The sequence below is a fragment of the Natator depressus genome, chromosome 8 (assembly GCF_965152275.1).
Source record: "Natator depressus isolate rNatDep1 chromosome 8, rNatDep2.hap1, whole genome shotgun sequence".
In the NCBI taxonomy this organism is placed as follows: Eukaryota; Metazoa; Chordata; order Testudines; family Cheloniidae; genus Natator; species Natator depressus.
In genome coordinates, this window is record NC_134241.1 from 86050526 (window position 1) to 86072921 (window position 22396).

General features: G+C 46.2%; 1 protein-coding gene across 6 annotated transcripts in view; it reads right to left on the reverse strand.

The window, feature by feature from the left end:
* LRRC7 (leucine rich repeat containing 7) overlaps positions 1-22396 on the reverse strand; it is a 379203-nt gene that overhangs the window by 73379 nt on the left and 283428 nt on the right. For all 6 annotated transcript variants that reach the window (XM_074961545.1, XM_074961546.1, XM_074961548.1 and 3 more), the window contains 3 exons: positions 8998-9067; positions 5146-5245; positions 4169-4293 (listed from right to left, as the gene is read on the reverse strand). In XM_074961545.1, the coding sequence (XP_074817646.1) occupies positions 4169-4293; positions 5146-5245; positions 8998-9067 (295 nt within the window). The remainder of the gene's footprint in view (positions 1-4168; positions 4294-5145; positions 5246-8997; positions 9068-22396) is intronic.

The window sequence follows — 22396 nt, forward strand, 5'->3', positions numbered from 1 at the left end:
GAGGCCCAGAAGTATGCCAAACCAATGGTGGTATGCTATCAGGATGACCCTCACCTTGCCCAATTTGATTTTTAGGAGAACCTTGTGAATCCAGGTGAGTGGAGGAAAGGTGTACAGTAGATGGTCTGCTCACTAGAGCAGGAAGGCATTGGAGCAGGAGCTGTGCAGCAAGCAGAACGAATGGCATTTCCTGTTCTGCTTGGTGGTGAAGAGGTCAACCTGGGAAGGCCTCCATCTCTGGAAGATGACACTGACGACCTCCGGGTGAAGAGACTACCTGTGGTGAGAGGAAAGACTCCGCTGAGGTGATCTGCTGGTATGTTTCAGGCTCCCGGGAGATGCATCGCCTCAAGCTGAATGGTATGTTTCAAGCAGAAGTCCCACATCCAGAAGACAGCACAAGGCTGAAGATCAAGCCGCATCCTGCTTGTTGGTGTAAAACATGGATGCGGTGTTGTCTGTCAAGACCTGCACCACTTGGTCTGAGATGTGCGGAAGTAACACTTGGCAAGCTAAGCATACCGCCCTGAGTTACCTGACGTTTATATGTAGGAAGAGTTCTTGGGACTAGAGCCCTGGGTCCTGAGGTTGCAGAGGTGGGCTCCACACCCTATGTCTGATGTGTCCAAGACTAAAGTGACCGAGAGTTAAGGGGCAGTAAAGGCTACCCTCTTCATTACTGATCCTTGGTCTTTCCACCAGGTCATGGAAGATAGGACTGGAAGTGGGACTGTGAGCACTGAATCTAAATGGTGCCTACTTAGGGAGTAGACTGATGCCAGCCACATCTAGAGAGGGCTGAAGTGCATACTGTACCAGCAGGCTTGGGACGAGTCTTGCACTTCCCCAATGAACTCTATCCTCTGAACCAGGACCAGAGCTGACTTTTCCTTGTTTATCAGCCGGCCCAGTGCCTGGAATGTGGCCCAGACTGTACTGATGCTGTGCTGTACCTGAGCCTGTGACCAACCTTTGATCACCTTGGAGCTTGAGGAAGACTGATATATTACTACTGCCATACACTTTGTGAAGACCCATGGGGCTGGCGATAGGTCAAATGGAAGACCGGTGAATTGATAGCAGCATTGACCCACTACAAACCTGAAAAATTCTGTGGCCATGGAAGATAGACATGTGAAAATAAACGTCCTTTATGTTGAGGGCAGCGTACCAGTTTCCTGGATCCAGGGAGGAAATGATGGGAGACCAAGGAGACCATACAGAACCTTAGTTAACTGAGATATCTGTTGAGATGATGCAGGTCCATGATAGGCTGTAGACCCCCTTTGGTATTAGGAAACACTGGGAGTAAAACCCCTTCCTTCTCATGTCTCGGGGACCTTCCTTTATGGCCGCCACACATAGGAGGGATTGCACCTCCTGGGCGACTAGTTGCTCGTGAGAAGAGTCCCTGAGGAGGGACTGGGTTGGGAGGGAGGGGTGGACACAAACTGGAGGATGTAACCGACTGTTACAGTACTGAGGACCCAATGGTCCAATGTTATACATGACCACGCTGTGCTGAAGGGTGACAAGATGGTCCAAAAACAAAAGAGGGGCTGGATCCAGAGCTGAGACTGGTATAATGCCATTGGGCACACCTTCAAAAGGCCTGGTTGGCCCTACCGGGATATCTATGAGAACTCAACTGGGAGACGGAAGTGGATGGGAGGGGTTGGCAATGCTTGTAACCTTTCCCTTTTCTTTTGTGGGGCTCCTGTCTGGGAGGTGCCACAAATTTGGAAGGCTGCTGGGGTTTAAAGTGCTTTTGGGATGCTGACAGCGTATCAAATCCTAAGGTCGGCAGGGCAGCCCTCGTGTCCTTGAGGCAGTGAAGCTTTGAGTCTCTGCTCCGAAAACAGGGAGGAGTCTTCAAAGAGTAGATCCTGTTGAACCTTGTGAGGGAGGTCCAAGGACTGGAGCCATGAACAATGCCTCATGGTGATTGCAGACACAATAGTCCTTGCAGCTGAGTCTGCTGCATCCAGAGCCACCTGGAGGGAGATCCTCCTCATAGTCTTGCTCTCCTCCAAGACTACTATGAACTCCTGTCTCGACTCCTGCAGGAGGGAATCCCTAAATTTGGACAATGAGTCCTATAGATTAAAATCATACCTCCCTAGCAAAGCCTGCTTTGGAAATATGTAACTGGAGGCTGCCTGTTGAATAAACTTTCTGCCCAAAAAGGTCTAGTCTTTTGGCATCTTTATTCTTAGGGCTGGCACTCAAATAACCCTGCCTGTCCCGCTCATTTCCTGCTGACACTACCAGGGACCCCCAGGTACATAGTATTTCTTCTCTGCCCTCTTTGAGATGTGGGGCAGAGAAGATCGGGTTTGCCACAGCATTTTGACTGGCCTCATCACCATTTCATTGATGGGCAATACCACTTTGGAGGGGGCAGCTGCCACCAGGATGTTGATCAGGCTGTGTGCTGACTCCTTAAGCTCCTCAATCTCCAGACCCGGGTTCACAGTGACTCTTTTAAGGAGGTCTTGGTGGGCCCTGATATTGTTCCGAGGGAGTAACTTACTGTGTCCTGCCACAGCTTCAGCTGCGAATGATGAAGAAGGGGGAGCTCCCTCCTCCTCCTCTGCCTCCACTACAGCCATTGGGATCAGTAACAGAATCAGGGTCTGGTGCCAAGCAGCTAGGGCTGGTAGTGCATCTCTCTGAGGCCACTGAGTGTGAGTGGTGAGAAGGGGGTGCCGGTACCAGCAAATACTCCCGGGGTTCCAATATGGCCACTGCATTGGCCCTTGGCTTGCTTGCCATCTGCCAGCCAGAGGACCAGTACCAAAAGTCTGGTGGGTACTGGTGGAAGATTTTGGTGGGGCAAAGGATTTCCCTTTGAACTACGAAGAAGATTCTTCCTGTGGCGACCATATGAAGCAGAACCCGCTTCTGCCACCAGGTGGTCCCAGCAGTCTGGGGATCAGTGGCAGGTCAGTGACCATTGTGCCAGGATCATGGAAGGCTTGCTCCTAGGGGGAGCCAAGGTGGCCAGTCCCGGGAAGGAGCTCTGTGCTTCCTGCTCTCCCCTGTTCCTGGACGCCTTGGCTGCTGGTGGTCCCTGCAGGGTTGGCGGAATCAGGAGAGACAGCAGGTCCTTTGCTGCCTGGAATGCCTCCGGTGTCAAAGGAAGCCTAGCATAGCAGCTGCTTCCAGTAGTCGGCGGTAGGCCCCAAGCTGGACTCAGCGGTCTAGTCCATTCCCCACTTATCCCTCTTCTGCACAAGAGAGCACCCTCTCTCAGTGTTTGTTATGCTTCTTCCTCAGCATCAGAGATGGAGAACAGTGCCAGGAAGAGCACGGTGCCAGTGGAGCACTCTGAACGAATGTCGAAGTGCTTGGCACCGATTTAGAATGGCTTGGTTCCGAAAATTGTCTGAGGGCCACCTCCAGGAGAATGGCCTTCAGTCAAATGTCCCTGTCTTTTCTAGTGTGAGGTCTGAAGTCCCTGCAGATCTGGCACTTATCTTTATCATAAGATTCCTCCAGACACTTTAGACACTTATAGTGTGGGTCACTCACTGGCATCGGCTTGTGGCAAGAGGCACATGTCTTGAAGCCTGAGGCATGCCCAGTCCCTGGGGTGAAAAGTCCCTCAATGACAGGGACAACTATTTACACGACTATATATGTTAACTCTAAAAACTATATACACTAACTACGGTAACTACATTAAGAATAAACTGAGAAAGTCCAAACAACTGGAAAGAGACCTTGCCACAGCAAGAAGGATCATTCCAGTAACCATCATGGGTGGTAAGAAGGAACCGAGAGTGTGTGCGGCTGGCGGTGCCCCTTGTATTGGCGCATTGTCACATGACTCCAGAAGGTGCTAGAGATGGCCCTATGGAAACCACTAAGGGAAAAGTCTCCGGCAACACTGCACACGGCATGCACACAACTAGCATAGAATGGACATGAGCAAGCACTTAAAGAAGAAACTCAGAATTTGACAGTCAGGTAACAAGGGCATGAATGGAAATTATTAGTGCATACTGCAGGGAAAACAGACCCCTCATTTTTCATGAATGATAATATTTGGTCTCAAACACTCTCTGCAAGTTTAAAAACTAAAAACATGTTACCATGGCATTTGTGTATGAGAACTTTTGTCCACAATATATAAAGCAAGAAAAAGTGAAGGCTAACTAGTTACCTTAACTTTTCCTGCATTTTCCTCCGCTTCCTTTTTCTCTTCAAATTCAAAGGCTACCGTCATCCGTTGCTGTCGCTGCTCCTCCCATAAAGTAGGGTTAAAGCTATCGCTGTCTGACTGGAAATCTACAGTTAATTCAGGTAATATCTTAGTAAAACTGCTTTGTAACAGAATGTGTAATTAGTGCACCAAGCAAAACAAATGAAACGTAGTTTAAACTCTAAACGACAAAAATGTTTGTTGTGCTGAGGCCTGCACCTTGGGTTTCACACTTAAATCATCCAAAGGGTGTGAAAAGTGACAAAAATTTGTCACAACCTATAAACAAGTGGCATAATTTTTAATGTAATAAGGTGAAGTTGAAAGGGGTGGTGCAAACTGGTTGTGTTTGAACTAAATATTGTCAATTATGGGATTTCAAGACTCCTAGTGAGGTCACAGGATTGCTTTAGCAGAAGGTTAAGATGTATCCCATCTTACTGTAGTTTAGGTCAGAATAGGGAGGATGGGAAAGTGGTGGAAACTCACTAGATGAGTGCCTCCTGCTACCAGATCTATGAAAGAGCACTGGCCATCCTCCTGTCTAATGTAAGTATCAGACAAAATTCTGCCTTTCATTGGCCCCAGGCAATCCTAATGAAGTGAATTCAGGGGGTTTACACAGTGTGTCGGAAGGCATAATGCTGATACTCCCCACCCCAAAAAAAGAAAAGGGAGAACAAATCTCAATCTCAATCCAGAATCCAGAAAAGGACTTAGATTTAACATACAAAAAGAGCCTGTTTAGAATCTTTCAGTATGACTGAATATATACTGCCTTGTATACACTGTTTGTTATATAAACAACTGTAGCCATTCTCATCCACAGAACCATGGTTTCAATATTTAAAAATATACTCCCCACTTTCTCACCAGGATTTAAATAAGCGTTATAAACACGTTTTTGCTTTTGTAATAAATTGCTGACAGTATTTTACCTTCATCTCCGCGGGGTTGCTGGGGAAACATGTAGTTAGTCAGTACTCTTTGCTTTGTTTCTGGATGAGCCTCAGTTTGCAGAGGGATAAGGGCCTTGGACTATAAAGAAAAGAAGAAAGATTGTTTATAAGAATTCCAAGAAAATCAGATTTTATGATCTGATAAATAGAAAATATAAAAAAGAAAGTAAGAATTGGGTCCTTGGTCTAAATGAAATTGTTCTTGCAGTTGCTGACTGAAAAAACATATTATTCTGATGGGGAATTTTTTTCTTCGATTCCTCACCCTTATTACATGTATAACATTCCTCCTGACTTCAGTAGGAATATTTCCAGTGTAAGGAAAACAGAGTCTGACACACTGTAGTGACTGAGTGAAATGAGAAGCAGAGGAGGGTGGGAACAGTGTAAGCACCGAGTGTCTGATTCTAATCTTATTCACGGTTGGGTAAATCAGGAGTAATTCCACTGAAGGCAGTAGAGTTACACTGGTATAAAACTGGTGCAAGTGACTAGAGATTGTGTTCTAAGTATTCAATGAGTATTATGATGATACTGGTATATTTTAATTAAATTAATGCAAATTAATCTATGATCTTTTGTAGAGAAGTCCAATAAGTTGAAGAAAATAATGTGTCCTTAAAAGAATATAGGCTCTCAGTTGGTGTACAAGCTAGATGGGCTCTTAAACAGGCACTCAATTGTCCACATTAACTTTTCATTTTATTTTGGGGTGACATTTCTATGTTTGTAAGGGGTCACATTCTACTGATCAGTTTTTGACAGGTAGGAATAGGAAGGAGAAGAGAGAGAAGGCTCTAGTTTACTGCATTGATGTCCACTCATTGTTTCCCACCCTCCTCCCATCAGTTTGTTTGTTTGCTTGCTTGCTTTTTATATTCAGGTATATATATATATATATGTCATTTAAAATTCTGAAAATTAGCTATATGAGTAAAAATAACGTTAAGAATCAGTAAAATTACTTGATATAAACAATAAATCTCCTTATTTGATTAAATTTGTTCTTATGGTGAGCAAAGTGTCTTGCTGAACTATTACTTATTAAACGTGAGTCAGCAATATATATACTCTATGTTTGTTGGGAGAGGAACATCTTAGGCCCCAATCCTGCAACTGACTCAGCACAAACAGACCTCCGTGACTGTGCTAAACCTCACTGAAGTCAACAGTACTCAGTATTGGTACAGGAGTCCTCCCACATAGGGTATGTCTACACTGCAATGTAAGCCCAGCGTTAGTGGGACTTGAGTCAGCTGATCCACATTAGGGAATCCTGGGCTTGAGTGTCTACATTGTATTTTAACTCAACATCGAGACTTTTCTAACCCATGCTCGAACCTAGGACCCTGGCATCCACACTGCAGTGCACAGACCCGCCTCCAAGTAACCATATCCTAGAGTCCCTAGTATCCCCTCCCCTCAAAAAAATGTGGCTGCTCTAGCCCTAGGACCATGGTGCACTGTGAGAAAATGTTACTACCTGCCCTGTGTGTTACAGAAAGTTTGAAGCAGCTAGCTTTGCAACAGGCTTGACTGATTCACTCTCCATTGTAAACCCAGGAGGCTCTCTGATAGTGTGTTTGCAGATTGGTGATCAGAAGAGAATGGGTTAATGCTGACCTGAGCTGTTGCCGTTGGCAGAGTGGGGGAGGCTTCCATTTTCAATAGAGTGGACTGTAGATCGTTGGGATAGAGAGGACTAAGAAAGTTATCCTGTGGAATTTTGGGATACTTCCACCTGACTCTTGGAACCTGAGTCAAGCAGGACTGTGTTTACACTGCAATTAAGCAACAGAGCTCAGACCCTGGGTCCTGGCTTAACTTGAGCTCAGATCATCCAGTCCTGCAGGGTCCTGAGACCCTAGGTCTGAGCCCTGTGTTAGCTCAATTGCAGTGTCGACACAAGGGGGTTAAGCTTCAGCCTGGGCTCAAGCATGGGCTTACACTGCAGTGTAGACAGACAGTTGCAGGATCAGGGTCTCAGTGGCTTTTGCACACAAATAGAATAGATTAGTTTACAGTGAAAAGAAGTTTGGACCATGCAAAATTATACTGATCAGACCTGAATTCAAGAGGCAACAGTTATCTGCAATAACTATACAATTCTAGGGAGAAAAAGAAGAGGTTATTGAAGTTATTGCAATAATGGAAGTATCACTTTTAACTACGTTGAATATTTACTTTTTGTGAAAATTAAGTTCTCTTCCCTTTATAATAACGGTTTAAATGCCAAAAATCGTGAATTCCTTTTTCTACGAACATTCGTAGTGGTTGAAACGACTTAATCTACAAATTGTAAATTGATTGAATTGTTAAATTTCTGAGCACTAATGCTGGCTGCATAATTAGTTTAACAATAAATCCCCAAAAATACAGACAGTATTAACGTATAAAGATGCCTGTTAACATTTTAACATTGGACCAAATCTAGGAGCACTCAAGAAACTCCAACAGAAGTTGATGAAAGTTTTCTCTAAAGAAGGACCAAGGACCCTCCCTGTGCATTCTTTATATGCCCCAAACTCCCATTGACTTTAATGGAAGTTTAGGCTATTCAAAGAGCGCAGGAATATAAGGATCAAGTGAAGACTACAAGATTTGGCATTTAGGACTTGACCAACATATTTTTTCTGGAACTCTGGGATCAGTAGTCTCATGTTAGTTACAGATTTTCACGCTACAGACGACTAATAAGACCCTGATCCTGCAAAAACTTATGAATGTTCTTAATTTTAAATGTACAAATAGTGCATAAATATTTGTAGGATCTGGGCCTAAGGTTGGTTGCTTGTCATGGCTTAGCTGTGGCAAAAGTAAAAAAATTGAGAAGTTGTAATTTTGGGGCTTTTTTAAAAAGAAGAAAAATGGAAAATGCACAGAGGACCAGAATTTCAGATGATGTAAATCTGCATAACGCTGTTGACTTCCACAGAGCTATGCTGATATCCACCAGCTGAGGATTAAGCCTAGAACACTTAAAATATTATTGGCTCTGGTTGGAAACTTTTCTAATGAAACCTTTATTTAGAAGAAAACCAAGGGAAAAAAAACGCTTCATGAATTTTTGTGACCCCCACACTCCCGATTTTAGACAAGGATTAAAATGTTCAGAAGTGCCTAAAGTCCCTCAGCACTAAGGAGATAAAAATCAATGGGAGTTAGGCTACTAAATACCTAAGTCAATTTTGACAATGGGACTTAGACACTTACTCTAGCTCTAATTACTATGTTTACTTTCTATTAGCAAAGAATTAAATAGTTATCATTGATAATTTAAAAGCATAGAAAGATAGCAAAACACCAAATGAGAGCCTCAAGTGTAAAAGTTAATGGAAGAAATCCCTCTTCCACACGAAGAGGTTAAAATGGGGGGAGAAGGAGTAAACAAAAACAGAGGAATAGATAGGGAATGGGAAGCCAGAAGACAAGAATGGAGGCACAGAAGGATTAAGGAATACAAAAGACAGAGAATATGCCCAGTATAAAATCCTTAGGCCCTTGTGTCCCAACACAGGCCACGAGTGATCCCATTCACTAGAGTTGTCTGTTAATACTCTTGGCCTTAACTTATTAATTTGGGTCAGGACATACAATCCCACCTGTTGAAAGCAGTAAATCCCTCAAAGGTGAGCTTTTCCAATTAATATCACAGCATTCAGCAGAACCTATATCTAGATAGCTAATACAGAGGACTGTATGGAAACTGTTGGGACTAAAAGCTTCATAAATCGAACAATAGTCTGTTAAAACATAGGTTTTATCTATGGCCCTTACCAAGATATCTTGCTCTTTATTACTAATGAAAAGACATACATTAAAAGTTATTACCTGGTTGTCAGATAGCCACAAAGCTGCAAGTTCTTTAAGCTTAGTAAAAGTGAATGGTAAATTCTTCAGTCTGTAAACAACAATATTGGAACAACATGAATGTCTCATGTGTGCAGTAGCCTCTTTTAAAGGGACATTGTCAACATTTTTATACAATGTATTTCAGCTGAATCATACTGAAATTGGTGGCATTTTTCATTTTTATTTTCTTTTTTGGTTTTAAAGAAAGATATTTTTATAAAGGATATTCTCATTGAATTATTGCATTTAAAAGCTAGAGCCACATGTTGAGCCTGAACAAACTGATAAAGTGCCTTTGAGATATTAAAGAACAATTGTCTTTGCCTTATTGTTAACATACGTATTGGTAGTTGTATGAATATTCTCCCCCTTGCACAATAAGAAGTTATTATTCGAATTTGCCTGGCATTATACAATATCAATAAAGATCAGACAACCAAAATAATGGCTCATAACACAGTATTTCTTGGAAAGTACTTGCATTAAGGGGATTTGTTTATAGATACAACATACCATTTAGCATTTTAATTTTCTATTAGAATATATTCTGCAATAATATGAAACCCCTTTTTGAAGAGACTGTATAATACAGTCATTATGATTTTTCCCATAAGACAAAATGAAATGTAACAATAAAACAAAAGTTCTAAACTGGAAAATGTAGTTATATATGTGAACAGATATTTTCGTGTAATATCAGTTAGCTCGATCTGCTAAAAGTGACCTGCAAAAGAAGGGTGGGAATGGGAAATTTTCTCTCCCTGTCCCCTTTTTTGTTTTCCTTTTCTTTTTTGCTTGTTTCTTTATGAGGCATAATAAAGGCCTGAAAGTTTTTGTCCCAGGCCCCACAGGAAGACAGAAAAGACATCAGGAATGTGGTTTAACTAGCCTTTATTAAGTAACATATCTCAATAATTCATCCAGTGCAAATCATCCTTTCTTTGTAATCTGTACCACCTGGTGGGCAGCTGCCATCAGCCCTCCATCTTGTCAACCTGTTCCCAGCACCATTGCTGATCTCCATCACCCTCCACTTGTAGAAAGCTTAATTGGGGGGTAGGTCAGAAAGAGGGGATTGTCTCCAGAGATTAGAGACCCTAACCCCATTCCTTCTTTAGGAGGTGCTTTCTACTAATCCACTTCCAGTTTATGAGGAAACTATACCTCCTACTGAATGATTTCCTGCACTGAGCACCTGCCAAGTTACAACAAAATGAATTTTACAGCCTAACCTACCCTCTAGGTCCCGGGAAGGTGAAAAAACCCACACCACCCTGGCTAAACGGGCAGTGAGGACAAATATTTCCTCCCATCCCCCAAAAGGAAACTGGCATGATGCCAACAACAAGGCCCCCAAACCGCGTCCTACTCTAATCCCAAGAGCGAAAAGGGAGCCTTTCTTTCTGGTGCAGAATTTATAAACTCTCCTGTTGTATCCACAGGAGCCATTAGACCCGGGGTGGGCAAACTACAGCCCGTGGGCCACATCCAGCCCTCCAGCCAGTTTAAACCAGCCTTCGACCTCCTGCTGGGGAGCGGGGTCTAGGGCTTGCCCTGTTCCTGTGCTCCAGGCAGGGAGCAGGGTCGGAGGCCGCTTCCTGCATGCGTGCCGAGGCTCCCAGAAGCAGCAGCATGTCCCCACTCTGGCTCCTACGTTTAGGGGCAGCCAGGGGGCTCTGTACGCTGCCCTCACCCCAAGCACCAGCCCCGCAGCTCCCATTGGCCAGTAACTGCAGTGAATGGGAGCTTCAGGGAGGCGCCTGAGGATGGGGCATCGCACAGAGCCACCTGGTCGCACCTCCACATAGGAGCCAGAGGGGGGACATGCCACTGCTTCCAGGAGCTGCTTGAGGTAAGCACCACCTGAAGCCTGCACCCCTGACCCCCTCCCATGCCCCAAGCCCCTGCCCTGATCCCTCTCGTGAATCTCAACCTCCTGCCCCAGCCCAGAGACCCCCCCCACACCCTGAACTCCTAATTTCTGGCCCCATTCCAGAGCCCGCAGCCCCATCCCAGAGCCCTCACCCCCTCCTGCACCCCAACCCAAATTTCGTGAGCATTCATGGCCCACCATACAATTTCCATACCCAGATGTGGCCCGCGGGCCAAAAGGTTTGCCCACCCCTGCATTAGACTTAGGCTTCATCTGTCTGTCCAACTAGTCAGTCACAGAGTCCCCTCTCCTCAAGTCCGGGGGGGGGCTCTATGACTGATTAGTTGACTATCAAAATGAATGAAATTCCATTGCTAAATGAAATGAAATTCCATTGCTGAATATATATTACCCCTGTGAGATAATCTCCAATTCCTGGTGTGTAAAATGGCTCTATGGATGGAAAAGTGTTATACATTTTAAATCCTATAATTAGTACCCACAAGAAAGGAAACAATGCCTAAACTATCTCAAATTTAGTTTTCACTACTATGTTATCAGAAAAGTGGATCACAGATTAATTAATTACTACTTGAGACAAACTAATTCATGCACACAGCAATGCATGGCCAAATTTTCAAATTCAGAATTGGGTCTAAGAAAGTTTAGAGGGATCTGTAGCTAACATAGAATTTAAAAAAAAGAATGAGGAGTACTTGTGGCACCTTAGAGACTAACAAATTTATTGGAGCATAAGCTTTCGTGGGCTAACGCCCACTTCATCAGATGCATGCAGTGGAAAATACAGTAGGAAGAGATAGATAGATAGATAGATAGATAGATCATGAAAAAATGGGGGTTGCCATACCAACTCTAATGAGACTAATTGATTAAGGTGGGCTATTATCAGCAGGAGAAAAAAAACTTTTGTAGTGATAATCAAGATGGCCCATTTCAAATTTAAACCTTCTCCTGTGGCCCCAGACAGTGCATGTTATACACGCCGACTTCTTCCAGACCCATTTAAACTCCCTTTTATTTATCAAAATATAATTAGATGCCCCCTGTATCTTATTTATTGCCCCAACTTTGGCTCCCCATACTTGAGTATAAGGGAATGTACACTGGTATATGTCTTGCACTGAGGAGACAGAGAGAGAACTGTAGTAAGAAAGGCAACTAACAGGAATGAGTAAGAATGTGTTGTATTTTAACTTACACACGGGTACACTTTTTTTTCTGGCTCCTCATGTGCACATTACATAAACTTACATCCCCATTACACCCCCATCCCCTTTTACACTTACACTATATTAGACTCCCTTAATCCCATTAGGTTTAAGGGAGTCTAATATAGTGTAAGTGTAAAAGGACCATAATTTGGTCTCAATTACACCACTGCAAATCCATTGACTTCAATGAGGTTGCACCAGTATGAATGAGAACAGAATTTTGTCTTGTGTACCATTTCATATATCACTTTTATTTAGTCTTTAGAGTCTCTGATATTTGGAAATAAATTTATGTGTTTTAGATGCAAACAGCAGCCTGTGTAAATACACATATTTATGTTATCTGGTACATTTTTTTAATGCCAGATATCCAAATGACTTGTTTTGCCAAAATTAGGCCTTTCTGTACAATAAAAAATGTATAGTATTCTGTCATAGCTAGAAAAAGACAGTTATCTTTTCCATACCTAGTGTTCTTCGAGATGTGTTGCTCATGTCCATTGCATATTAGGTGTGTGTGCTCGCCACATGCACCGGTGCTGGAAGTTTTTCCCTCAGTAGTCCTCATAGGGGACTGGCTCTGGCTCTGGCTCTGGAGTGGCACCACCGGTTCCCTCCACCTTCAGTTCCTTCTTGCCGGAAACTCCGACAGTGGGAAAGGAGGGCGGGTTGTGGAATGGACATGAGCAACACATCTCGAAGAACATCAATTAAGGAAAAGGTAATTGTCTTTTCTTCTTCAAGTGCTTGCTCATGGCCATTCCATATTAGGCGACTCCAAAGCAGTACCCCTGAAGGTGGGTAGGAGTTCACGGACGTGTAGATTGCAACACAGCTCTGCTGAACCCAGCATCGTCTCTGGCCTGCTGAGTGATGGCACAATGAGCGGTAAACGTGTGAACAGAGGACCACGTTGCGGATCTACAGGTGTCATGGATAGGGATGTGCACCAGGAAGGCCGCCAAAGATGCCTGCGCTCTCATCGAGTGGGCTCTGACAATTGCCAGCGGCGGAACCCCCACCAGGTCGTAACAGGTCCTTATGCACCAGGTAATTGGTGCATAATTGGAAATCCTTTGTGAGGACACCAAGGGCCCCTTCATCCTATCCGCTGTAGTGATGAAGAGTTGAGTAGATTTTCAGAAAGGCTTAGTACATTCTCAGTAGAAATCCAAGGCCCTCCGGATGTCCAGGGCATGAAGATGCCTTTCCTCACTGGTCTTGTGCAGTTTGGGACAGAACACTGGGAGGAAGATGTTCTGGTTCATATGGAAGGTGGAAACCTTTGGCAGGAAAGGCGGGTGGGACCGCAACTGAATCTTATCTTTGTAGAAGACTGTGTACAGAGGTTCTGAGGTCAAGGCTTTAATTTCAGAGACCCGTCTTGCCGATGTCACTGCCACCAGGAACGCGACCTTCCACAACAGGTGGGAAAGGGAGCAGGAACTCAGAGGCTCAAAGGGGGGGCCAGTGAGCCTAGAGAGGATCAAGTTAGGATCCCACTGCGGGACAGGAGTCCGTACCTGAAGGAAGAGTTTCTCAAGCCCTCTCAAGAATCTGACTGTCATATCATGGGAAAACACCGTCTGTCCTTGGATTGGCGGGTGAAAAGTGGAGATGGTCGCTAGATGCACTCTAATGGAAGAGTGTGCCAGGCCCTGGTTCCTCAAATGGAGCAGGTAGTCCAGGACAGCCTGTATGGAAGAAAGCAAGGGAGAGATGCTGCGCTTGGATGCACAGTGGAAAAACCTCATTCACTTGGCCAGGTAAGTCAGTCTGGTTGAGGGCTTCCCACTCCCCAGGAGGACCTGTTGGCCTCCTTCCAAACAGGTCTGTCCCTCCGGGTTCAGCCATGCAGAATCCACTGTGGGAGGTGGAGGGACTCCAGGTTGGGTGTAGGAGCTGGCCATGGTCCTGTGACACAGGTCTGGGCGGTTGGGCAGAGGCCAAGGAGGGACCACTGACAACCTCATGAGCATGCCGAACGAATGTTGGCAAGCCCACGCTGGGGCGATCACAACAACCTGTGCTATGTCTTTGTTGATCTTTGCCAGGGCCCTGCTGATGAACAGAATCGGAGGGAATGCGTACATCAGGTTCCAAGACCACAGCAAGAGGAAGGCATCGGAGAGGGAGCCCTTGCTCAGACCTTGCCGGGAGCAAAACCAGTCGCATTTTCTGTTCTGTCTGGTAGCGAATAGGTCCACTTGGGGAGTTCCCCACCTTTGGAAGCTCATGCAGGCTAGCTCTGGATGTGCCTCTTGGCAGAGAGTTGACAAGTGCACTCCCACTTGCCTGTTGATGTAGAACATCGAAGCTGTGTTGTCCGTTAGTACTCATACCACCTTGCCCAACAGGTGGGGCAGGAAGACTCCACATGCCAGCTGGACTGCTCAGAGCTTTTTGAGCAGTTTATGTGCAACTTCGCCTCCTCTGGGGACCACATCCCCTGTGTCTGGAGGTCACTGAGATGCACACCCCAGCCGAGGTCAAAGGCGTCCGACACCAACTCGGATAGAGTGAGAGGAGTTGTCGAATGGAACTCCCTCCAGGACTGTCCTGTGGTCGGTCCACCATTGCACCGAGGTAAGTATCACCTGGGGAATGTTAACAATCTTTTCCAGGGGGTCTCTGGACTGGGAATAGACTGTCCGCAGCCGTTGTTGCAGGGGCCGCATTCGGAGCCTGGCATGGCGGACCACGTAAATACATGCTGCCATGAGACCCAAGAGGTGCAGACAGACCCTGGCTGTAGTCAGAGAGAATGCAGAGACTTCCGCGATGAGGTTCGTCAACCTTTCCAGCGGCAGAAACACCTGGCACAGGGTGAGTCGAGGACTGCTCCGATGAACTCTATCCTCTGCACTGGCACTAACATCAACTTTTTGTTGTTTACCAGTAGGCCCAGAGAGCGGCACGTGGCCTGAAGCACCGCAACATCCCTTTGGACTTGAGACCTGGAGCTGCCCTTGACAAGCCAGTCGTTGAGGTACGTGTGAATCTGAATATTGCGGCACCTGAGGTAAGCCGCTACCACCGACATGCACTTGGTAAACACTCTCGGTGCTGTCACCAGGCCAAATGGGAGGACCTCAAACTGGTAGTGGTGGGGCCCCACCATAAACCGGAGAAAGCGTCTGTGTCCTTGAAAGATCGCTATGTAGAAGTATGCATCCTTCAAGTCAAGGGTGGCATACAGTCTCCCGGATCCAGGGAGGGGATAATAGAAACCAGGAAAACCATGCAGAACTTCGACTTCTTTAAGTACTTGTTGAGATCTCACAGGTCCAGGATGAGCTGTAGACCATGCTTGCCCTTTGGGATTAAGAAGTACCGGAAATAGAGCCCCTTGTTCCTGTACTCAAGAGGAACTTCTTCCACCCCACCCAGCTCTAGTAATCCCTTTACCTCCTGCACGAGGAGACTCTCGTGAAAGGGGTCCCTGAAGAGGGACGGGGAAGGTGGGTGGGAAGGGGGGTAGAAAGGAACTGGAGGGTATAACCCTGTTTCACTGTGCTGAGGACCCATCAGTCTGAGGTTATAGCCATCCATGCAGGGAGGAAGAGGGAAAGGCGGTTGGAGAACACAGAGAAGGATGGATCTGGGGAATAGTCTGGTAGGTTGCCTTTGGGCACACCCTCAAAATGGTCATTTGGCCCCCTGCTTATTACGGGTCAAGCCCAACTGGGCAGAGGGTGGAGGTGGGTGGCTCGGGGGGCGTTTGTAGCCCTTGGCTTGTTTATGGGGCTGGTCCTGCCGAGGCTGACTCCCCTGGCCCTGCGGCTGCTGCGGTTTGAACCGCTTACGCGCTGGGGTTGGGACATAGAGACCCAGGGTTTATAGGGTGGTGCAGGAGTCCTTGAGGCCATGCAACTTGCTGTCTGTTTGCTCCACAAATAGGGCCCAACTGTCGAAGGACAGGTCCTGCACTGACTGCTGAGCCTCTGTGGACAACCCAGAGAGGAGCAGCCAAGAGGCTCACCACATGGAGATAGTGGAAGCCATAGTGAGGGCAGCAGCATCTGCAGAGTCTGACACCACCTGGAGGGCCTCCCTGGCCACAGTCTTGCCCTCATCAAGGATCACTCGGAACTCCTTCTTGGATGCCTCTGGGAGCGACCCTACGAACTTGGCCATGGCTTGCCACATATTAAAGTCATATTGGCCAAGCAAGACTTTGTGGTTGGCCACTCTTAGCTGAAGGTTGGAATACGAATAAACCTTTCGCCCAAAAAGATCCAGCCTCCTGGTGTCTTTATTTTTGGGAGTGGCCCTGGGTTGTCCCTGCCTCTCCTTGTGGTTAACTGCTTCGACCACAAGGGAACTAGGGGCTGGGTGGGAGTAAAAGTACTCATGCCCTTTGGTTGGCATGAAGTACTTGCATTTGGCCCTTTTAGAGATAGGGGCCAGGGAAGAGGGGGTCTGTCACAGGGCATTAGTGATCTTAGAAACCCCTTCATGAAAGAGTAGAGCCACCTTGGCAGGAGCCAAGGAGCAGAGGATGTCAAACAGAGAGTTCGAGGGCTCTTCCAGTTCCTCTGCCTGAAGCCCCAGGTTAAAAGCAACCTTCTTCAAAGGTTCCTGGTGCGCCTTGGCGTCATCCTGAGGGAATGGATGAGGGGGCCCCGTGATAGCCTCGTCTGGCGACAACGAGGATGATGCCAGTGCTGTGGGAACCTCCACATCCATTGGTGGTCCAGCAGCTTGCTCCCCTGGCTCCTCCTGAACCTTCAGGGTCCTACCCCCCAAAGTCTCCAGTACCGCAGGGGGATGGGATCCTGAGATCGCTAGCCTCTCGGAGGCTCCCGACACCAATCGAGCAGCCTGGGAGAATCCCCAAGGGTTCCACGCTTACCATGGCGCCAGCCACTGCACTTGGGACCATGGGACAGATTTTGGTACTGATAATGTCGTCTGCATTGTCGGTACCGGGGCTTGTCCCACAGTCAGGGAATCCTGCTCTGAGCCGGAGCTACCAGCAGAGCGGTCGGTCTCTGGTGACCAGGATCAAGTTGAGCGGTGGCTCTTGTCCGACCGGTGCCGGTTGCTGCATCCCAAAGCCGACCTTATACCATTCCATGTGGGTGCCACTCCAGAGGGCGCCAGAGCCGATCCCCTACGGCTACTACTGAGGGAAAAACTTCCGGCACCAGTGCATGTGGCGAGCACACACACGTAATATGGAATGGACATGAGTAAGCCCTCAAAGAAAATGCGGCTCTGGAGCTCATTTGTGGGCTTGATCCTGCTCCCAGTGAAGTTGATTTGCCACTGGGTTAATGGAAGCAGAATCAGGGCTTCGCTAACTGAAAGTTAAAGTTGGGAGGATTCATTTTTGGGAGGATTCATTTCTCCCGAGTCTCAGAGATCCAAATATAAAATCTAGCCTCAGATGCATCATGCTGATTTATGACACTCCTTGAAGGATAAGAGACTTGTGAACTAATAAATCTTACAGTGATTAGGACTGGCCAGAAAACAAGTATTCTGTTCTGTGAAAATTTCTGGAGGTTTCCAAATTTGTTTTCATTCTGCATCACAACAAAAAAGAAAGTAACTTGTACAGTAACTGGAGCTCTTTGAGATGTGTTGTCCATAAATATATATTTAACTCTTATTTGTGTGCATGCACTCCATGCGTTTGAGGTTGGAGTTTTTTGGCCAGCAGTGTCTGTGGGGGCTGTGCATGAGCCCTGAGTGCCCTCATACTTCCATACCGCAGGCAGAAAGGGTGATGTGGGACCAACTGCCACTAAGTCCCATCTCTACCACAGAATACAGTCCGTAATAGTACTCTGAAGCAGAGGGGAAGAAGTGCAGGTTGTGGAATATATATACTGCATATGGACAACACACAAAAAAACCCTCCAGATACTGTACTGTACAGATAAGTAACTTTTCTTTCTTCTTTGAGTATTCAGATATTTATTTTCCACTCTTGGTGAATCTCATGAGTTATTTAACTAAGATGATGGGTGCTCAGTTTCACTTAAAAATAAACTGTAAATCAGCTCTGCCATCAGAAGTGTCTGCTCTGGAAGCTTCCATTAATATGGCATAATGTCTGGTAAAAGTACATATGGAACCCCAGGTGGCAGCTTCACAGATGTCAACTATGGGAATGCTTCACAAAAAAGCAGTCAAGGCTGCCTGCACCCTAGTGGAATGGATTCTAAAATTATCTGGTGGATGTAATTTAGCTATTTCATAGAAGTGTCTAATACACCCCAAAACCCACTTAGATAATCTTTGGATGAAAATAGGGTAGTCTTCTTTGCAAAGTATAAGAATAGCCGAGGAGAGCACCTAAAAGGTTTTATTCACTGTAGGTAAAAGAGTAGAGCCCTACATACACCAAGGCTATGTAGCTTAGCTTGGCCATTATTAGAAGGAGGTTTGTGAAAAAATGTAGGTAGATATATAACCTGATTTAAATGGAAGCTCAGCACTATTTTTTATATGAATTTATGGTGTTGCCTAAGAGATACGATGTCACAGTGGAAAACAGTATGGGAGGGGGATTCCCCATGAATGCTCCTATCTCACCAGCTCTCATAGCTGATGTGACTTCTACAGGGAAGGAAATCTTCATGGATAGGCATGAGACCTGCCACTACACAATTAAGGTCCCAGGTGGGGGTTGGATGTCTTATAGTTGGATGTTTTATAGATGGAAAAACTCTCTTTTGGGATTGGGAGTAATCTGAATATTGCTCTTTGGTGTAAGGCAACAATCTATCACACAGGTAAGCTTAAGTGGATGGTGAGATAAATTGGGGTACCCAAGGAGACTGTCTGTGTCTCCATGTTAGGGCTCTTATAGTGTTCGAGGAATTCTCACTTGGTAAATGGTTGGTGAAATCTAATGATAGAACTCACAACCATTTTGGGCTCCATAAATGTCTACCATGAGGTTGGTACTCATGCTCTTGAGCCACTGCAGGCAGCCTGACAACTTCCATCCAGAAATTATCCTGTCCTGGCACAGTCAAGGAATTATAATGTGATTGGAATAACAGAGACTTGGTGGCATAACTCACATGACTGGAGAACTGGCATGGATGGATATAAACTGTTCAGGAAGGACAGACAGGGCAGAAAAGGTGGGGGAGTTGCACTGTATGTAAGGGAGCAGTATGACTGCTCAGAGCTCAAGTATGAAACTGCAGAAAAACCTGAGTGTCTCTGGATTAAGTTTAGAAGTGTGAGCAACAAGGGTGATGTCGTGGTAGCAGTCTGCTATAGACCACCGGACCAGGGGGATGAGGTGGACGAGGCTTTCTTCCGGCAACTTACGGAAGTTACTAGATCGCAGGCCCTGGTTCTCATGGGAGACTTCAATCACCCTGATATCTGCTGGGAGAACAATACAGCGGTGCACAGACAATCCAGGAAGTTTTTGGAAAGTGTAGGGGACAACTTCCTGGTGCAAGTGCTGGAGGAACCAACTAGGGGCAGAGCTCTTCTTGACCTGCTGCTCACAAAGCGGGAAGAATTAGTAGGGGAAGCTAAAGTGGATGGGAACCTGGGAGGCAGTGACCATGAGATGGTCGAGTTCAGGATCCTGACACAGGAAAGAAAGGAGAGCAGCAGAATACGGACCCTGGACTGCAGAAAAGCAGACTTTGACTCCCTCAGGGAACTGATGGGCAGGATCCCCTGGGAGAATAACATGAGGGGGAAAGCAGTCCAGGAGAGCTGGCTGTATTTTAAAGAATCCTTATTGAGGTTACAGGGACAAACCATCCCGATGTGTAGAAAGAATAGTAAATATGGCAGGCAACCAGCTTGGCTTAACAGTGACATCCTTGCTGATCTTAAACACAAAAAAGAAGCTTACAAGAAGTGGAAGATTGCACAAATGACCAGGGAAGAGTATAAAAATATTGCTCGGGCATGCAGGAGTGAAATCAGGAAGGCCAAATCACACTTGGAGTTGCAGCTAGCAAGAGATGTTAAGAGTAACAAGAAGGGTTTCTTCAGGCAACAAGAAGAAAGTCAAGGAAAGTGTGGGCCCCTTACTGAATGAGGGAGGCAACCTACTGACAGAGGACGTGGAAAAAGCTAATGTACTCAATGCTTTTTTTGCCTCTGTCTTCACGAACAAGGTCAGCTCCCAGACTATTGCTTTGGGCAGCACAGCATGGGGAGGAGGTGACCAGCCCTCTGTGGAGAAAGAAGTGGTTCAGGACTATTTAGAAAAGCTGGATGAGCACAAGTCCATGGGGCCGGATGTGCTGCATCCGAGAGTGCTAAAGGAGTTGGCGGATGTGATTGCAGAGCCATTGGTCATTATCTTTGAAAACTCATGGCGATCGGGGGAAGTCCCGGACGACTGGAAAAGGGCTAATGTAGTGCCCATCTTTAAAAAAGGGAAGAAGGAGGATCCTGGGAACTACAGGCCAGTCAGCCTCACCTCAGTCCCTGGAAAAATCATGGAGCAGGTCCTCAAGGAATCAATTCTGAAGCACTTAGAGGAGAGGAAAGTGATCAGGAACAGTCAGCATGGATTCACCAAGGCAAGTCATGCCTGACTAATCTAATTGCCTTCTATGACGAGATAACTGGCTCTGTGGATGAGGGGAAAGCAGTGGACGTGTTGTTCTTTGACTTTAGCAAAGCTTTTGACACGGTCTCCCACAGTATTCTTGCCAGCAAGTTAAAGAAGTATGGGCTGGATGAATAGACTATAAGGTGGATAGAAAGCTGGCTAGATTGTCAGGCTCAACGGGTAGTGATCAATGGCTCCATGTCTAGCTGGCAGCCGGTATCAAGTGGAGTGCCCCAAGGGTCGGTCCTCGGGCCGGTTTTGTTCAATATCTTCATACATGATCTGGAGGATGGTGTGGATTGCACCCTCAGCAAGTTTGCAGATGACACTAAACTGGGAGGAGAGGTAGATACACTGGAGGGTAGGGATAGGATACAGAGGGACCTAGACAAATTGGAGGATTGGGCCAAAAGAAATCTGATGAGGTTCAACAAGGACAAGTGCAGAGTCTTGCACTTAGGACGGAAGAATCCCATGCACCGCTACAGACTAGGGACCGAATGGCTCGGCAGCAGTTCTGCAGAAAAGGACCTAGGGGTTACAGTGGACGAGAAGCTGGATATGAGTCAACAGTGTGCCCTTGTTGCCAAGAAGGCCAATGCCATTTTGGGATGTATATGTAGGGGCATTGCCAGCAGATCGAGGGGCGTGATCGTTCCCCTCTATTCGACATCGGTGAGGCCTCATCTGGGGTACTGTGTCCAGTTTTGGGCCCCACACTACAAGAAGGATGTGGAAAAATTGGAAAACGTCCAGCGGAGGGCAACAAAAATGGTTACGGGGCTGGAGCACATGACTTATGAGGAGGGGCTGAGGGAACTGGGATTGTTTAGTCTGCGGAAGAGAAGAATGAGGGGGGATTTGATAGCTGCTTTCAACTACCTGAAAGGGGGTTCCAAAGAGGATGGCTCTAGACTGTTCTCAGTGGTAGCTGATGACAGAACAAGGAGTAATGGTCTCAAGTTGCAGTGGGGGAGGTTTAGGTTGGATATTAGGAAAACTTTTTCACTAGGAGGTTGGTGAAACACCGGAATGCATTACCTAGGGAGGTGGTGGAATCTCCTTCCTTAGAAGTTTTTAAGGTCAGGCTTGACAAAGCCCTGGCTGGGATGATTTAGTTGGGGATTGGTCCTCCTTTGAGCAGAGGGTTGGACTAGATGACCTCCTGAGGTCCCTTCCAACCCTGATATTCTATGATTCTATGAAAATTGTCCACCAGCATGTTCTGCACATACAGAAGTTGAACTGCTGCAAGAGAGAGCTTGTGCTGAATACATTAATTCAGTAACTGAACTGCTTCTCAGCACAAAGGAGATGCTTGAGCCCCTACCTGCCTGCTTACATAAAACATGGCAGTTGTGCCATCCATCATGATCTGAATGGACAGTTCTTGTATTAGAGGGAAGAACTTCAGGCAAGCTTTATGAACTGCTCTGAGCTCTAGAATATTCATTTGTGAGTGTGCCTTCTTGGGAGTCCATAATCCAGGAGCAAAGGGTCCATCACTATAGTTTTGGTTAGGAGGAGTTGGGGGAAGGGACTCCTATGCATACCTTGTTGGGGTCCTTCCACCAACTTGGCAAGAGAGAAAATGTTGCAGAACCATCAGAGGCATATCTAAATTGTGCCTGCTTGGAATGTACACTAATTTTAGCCAGCTCTGCATGCAGCATAGATGTAGTCTGGCATGCAATGTGATAAAAGTGCAGGTGGCATGTGTCC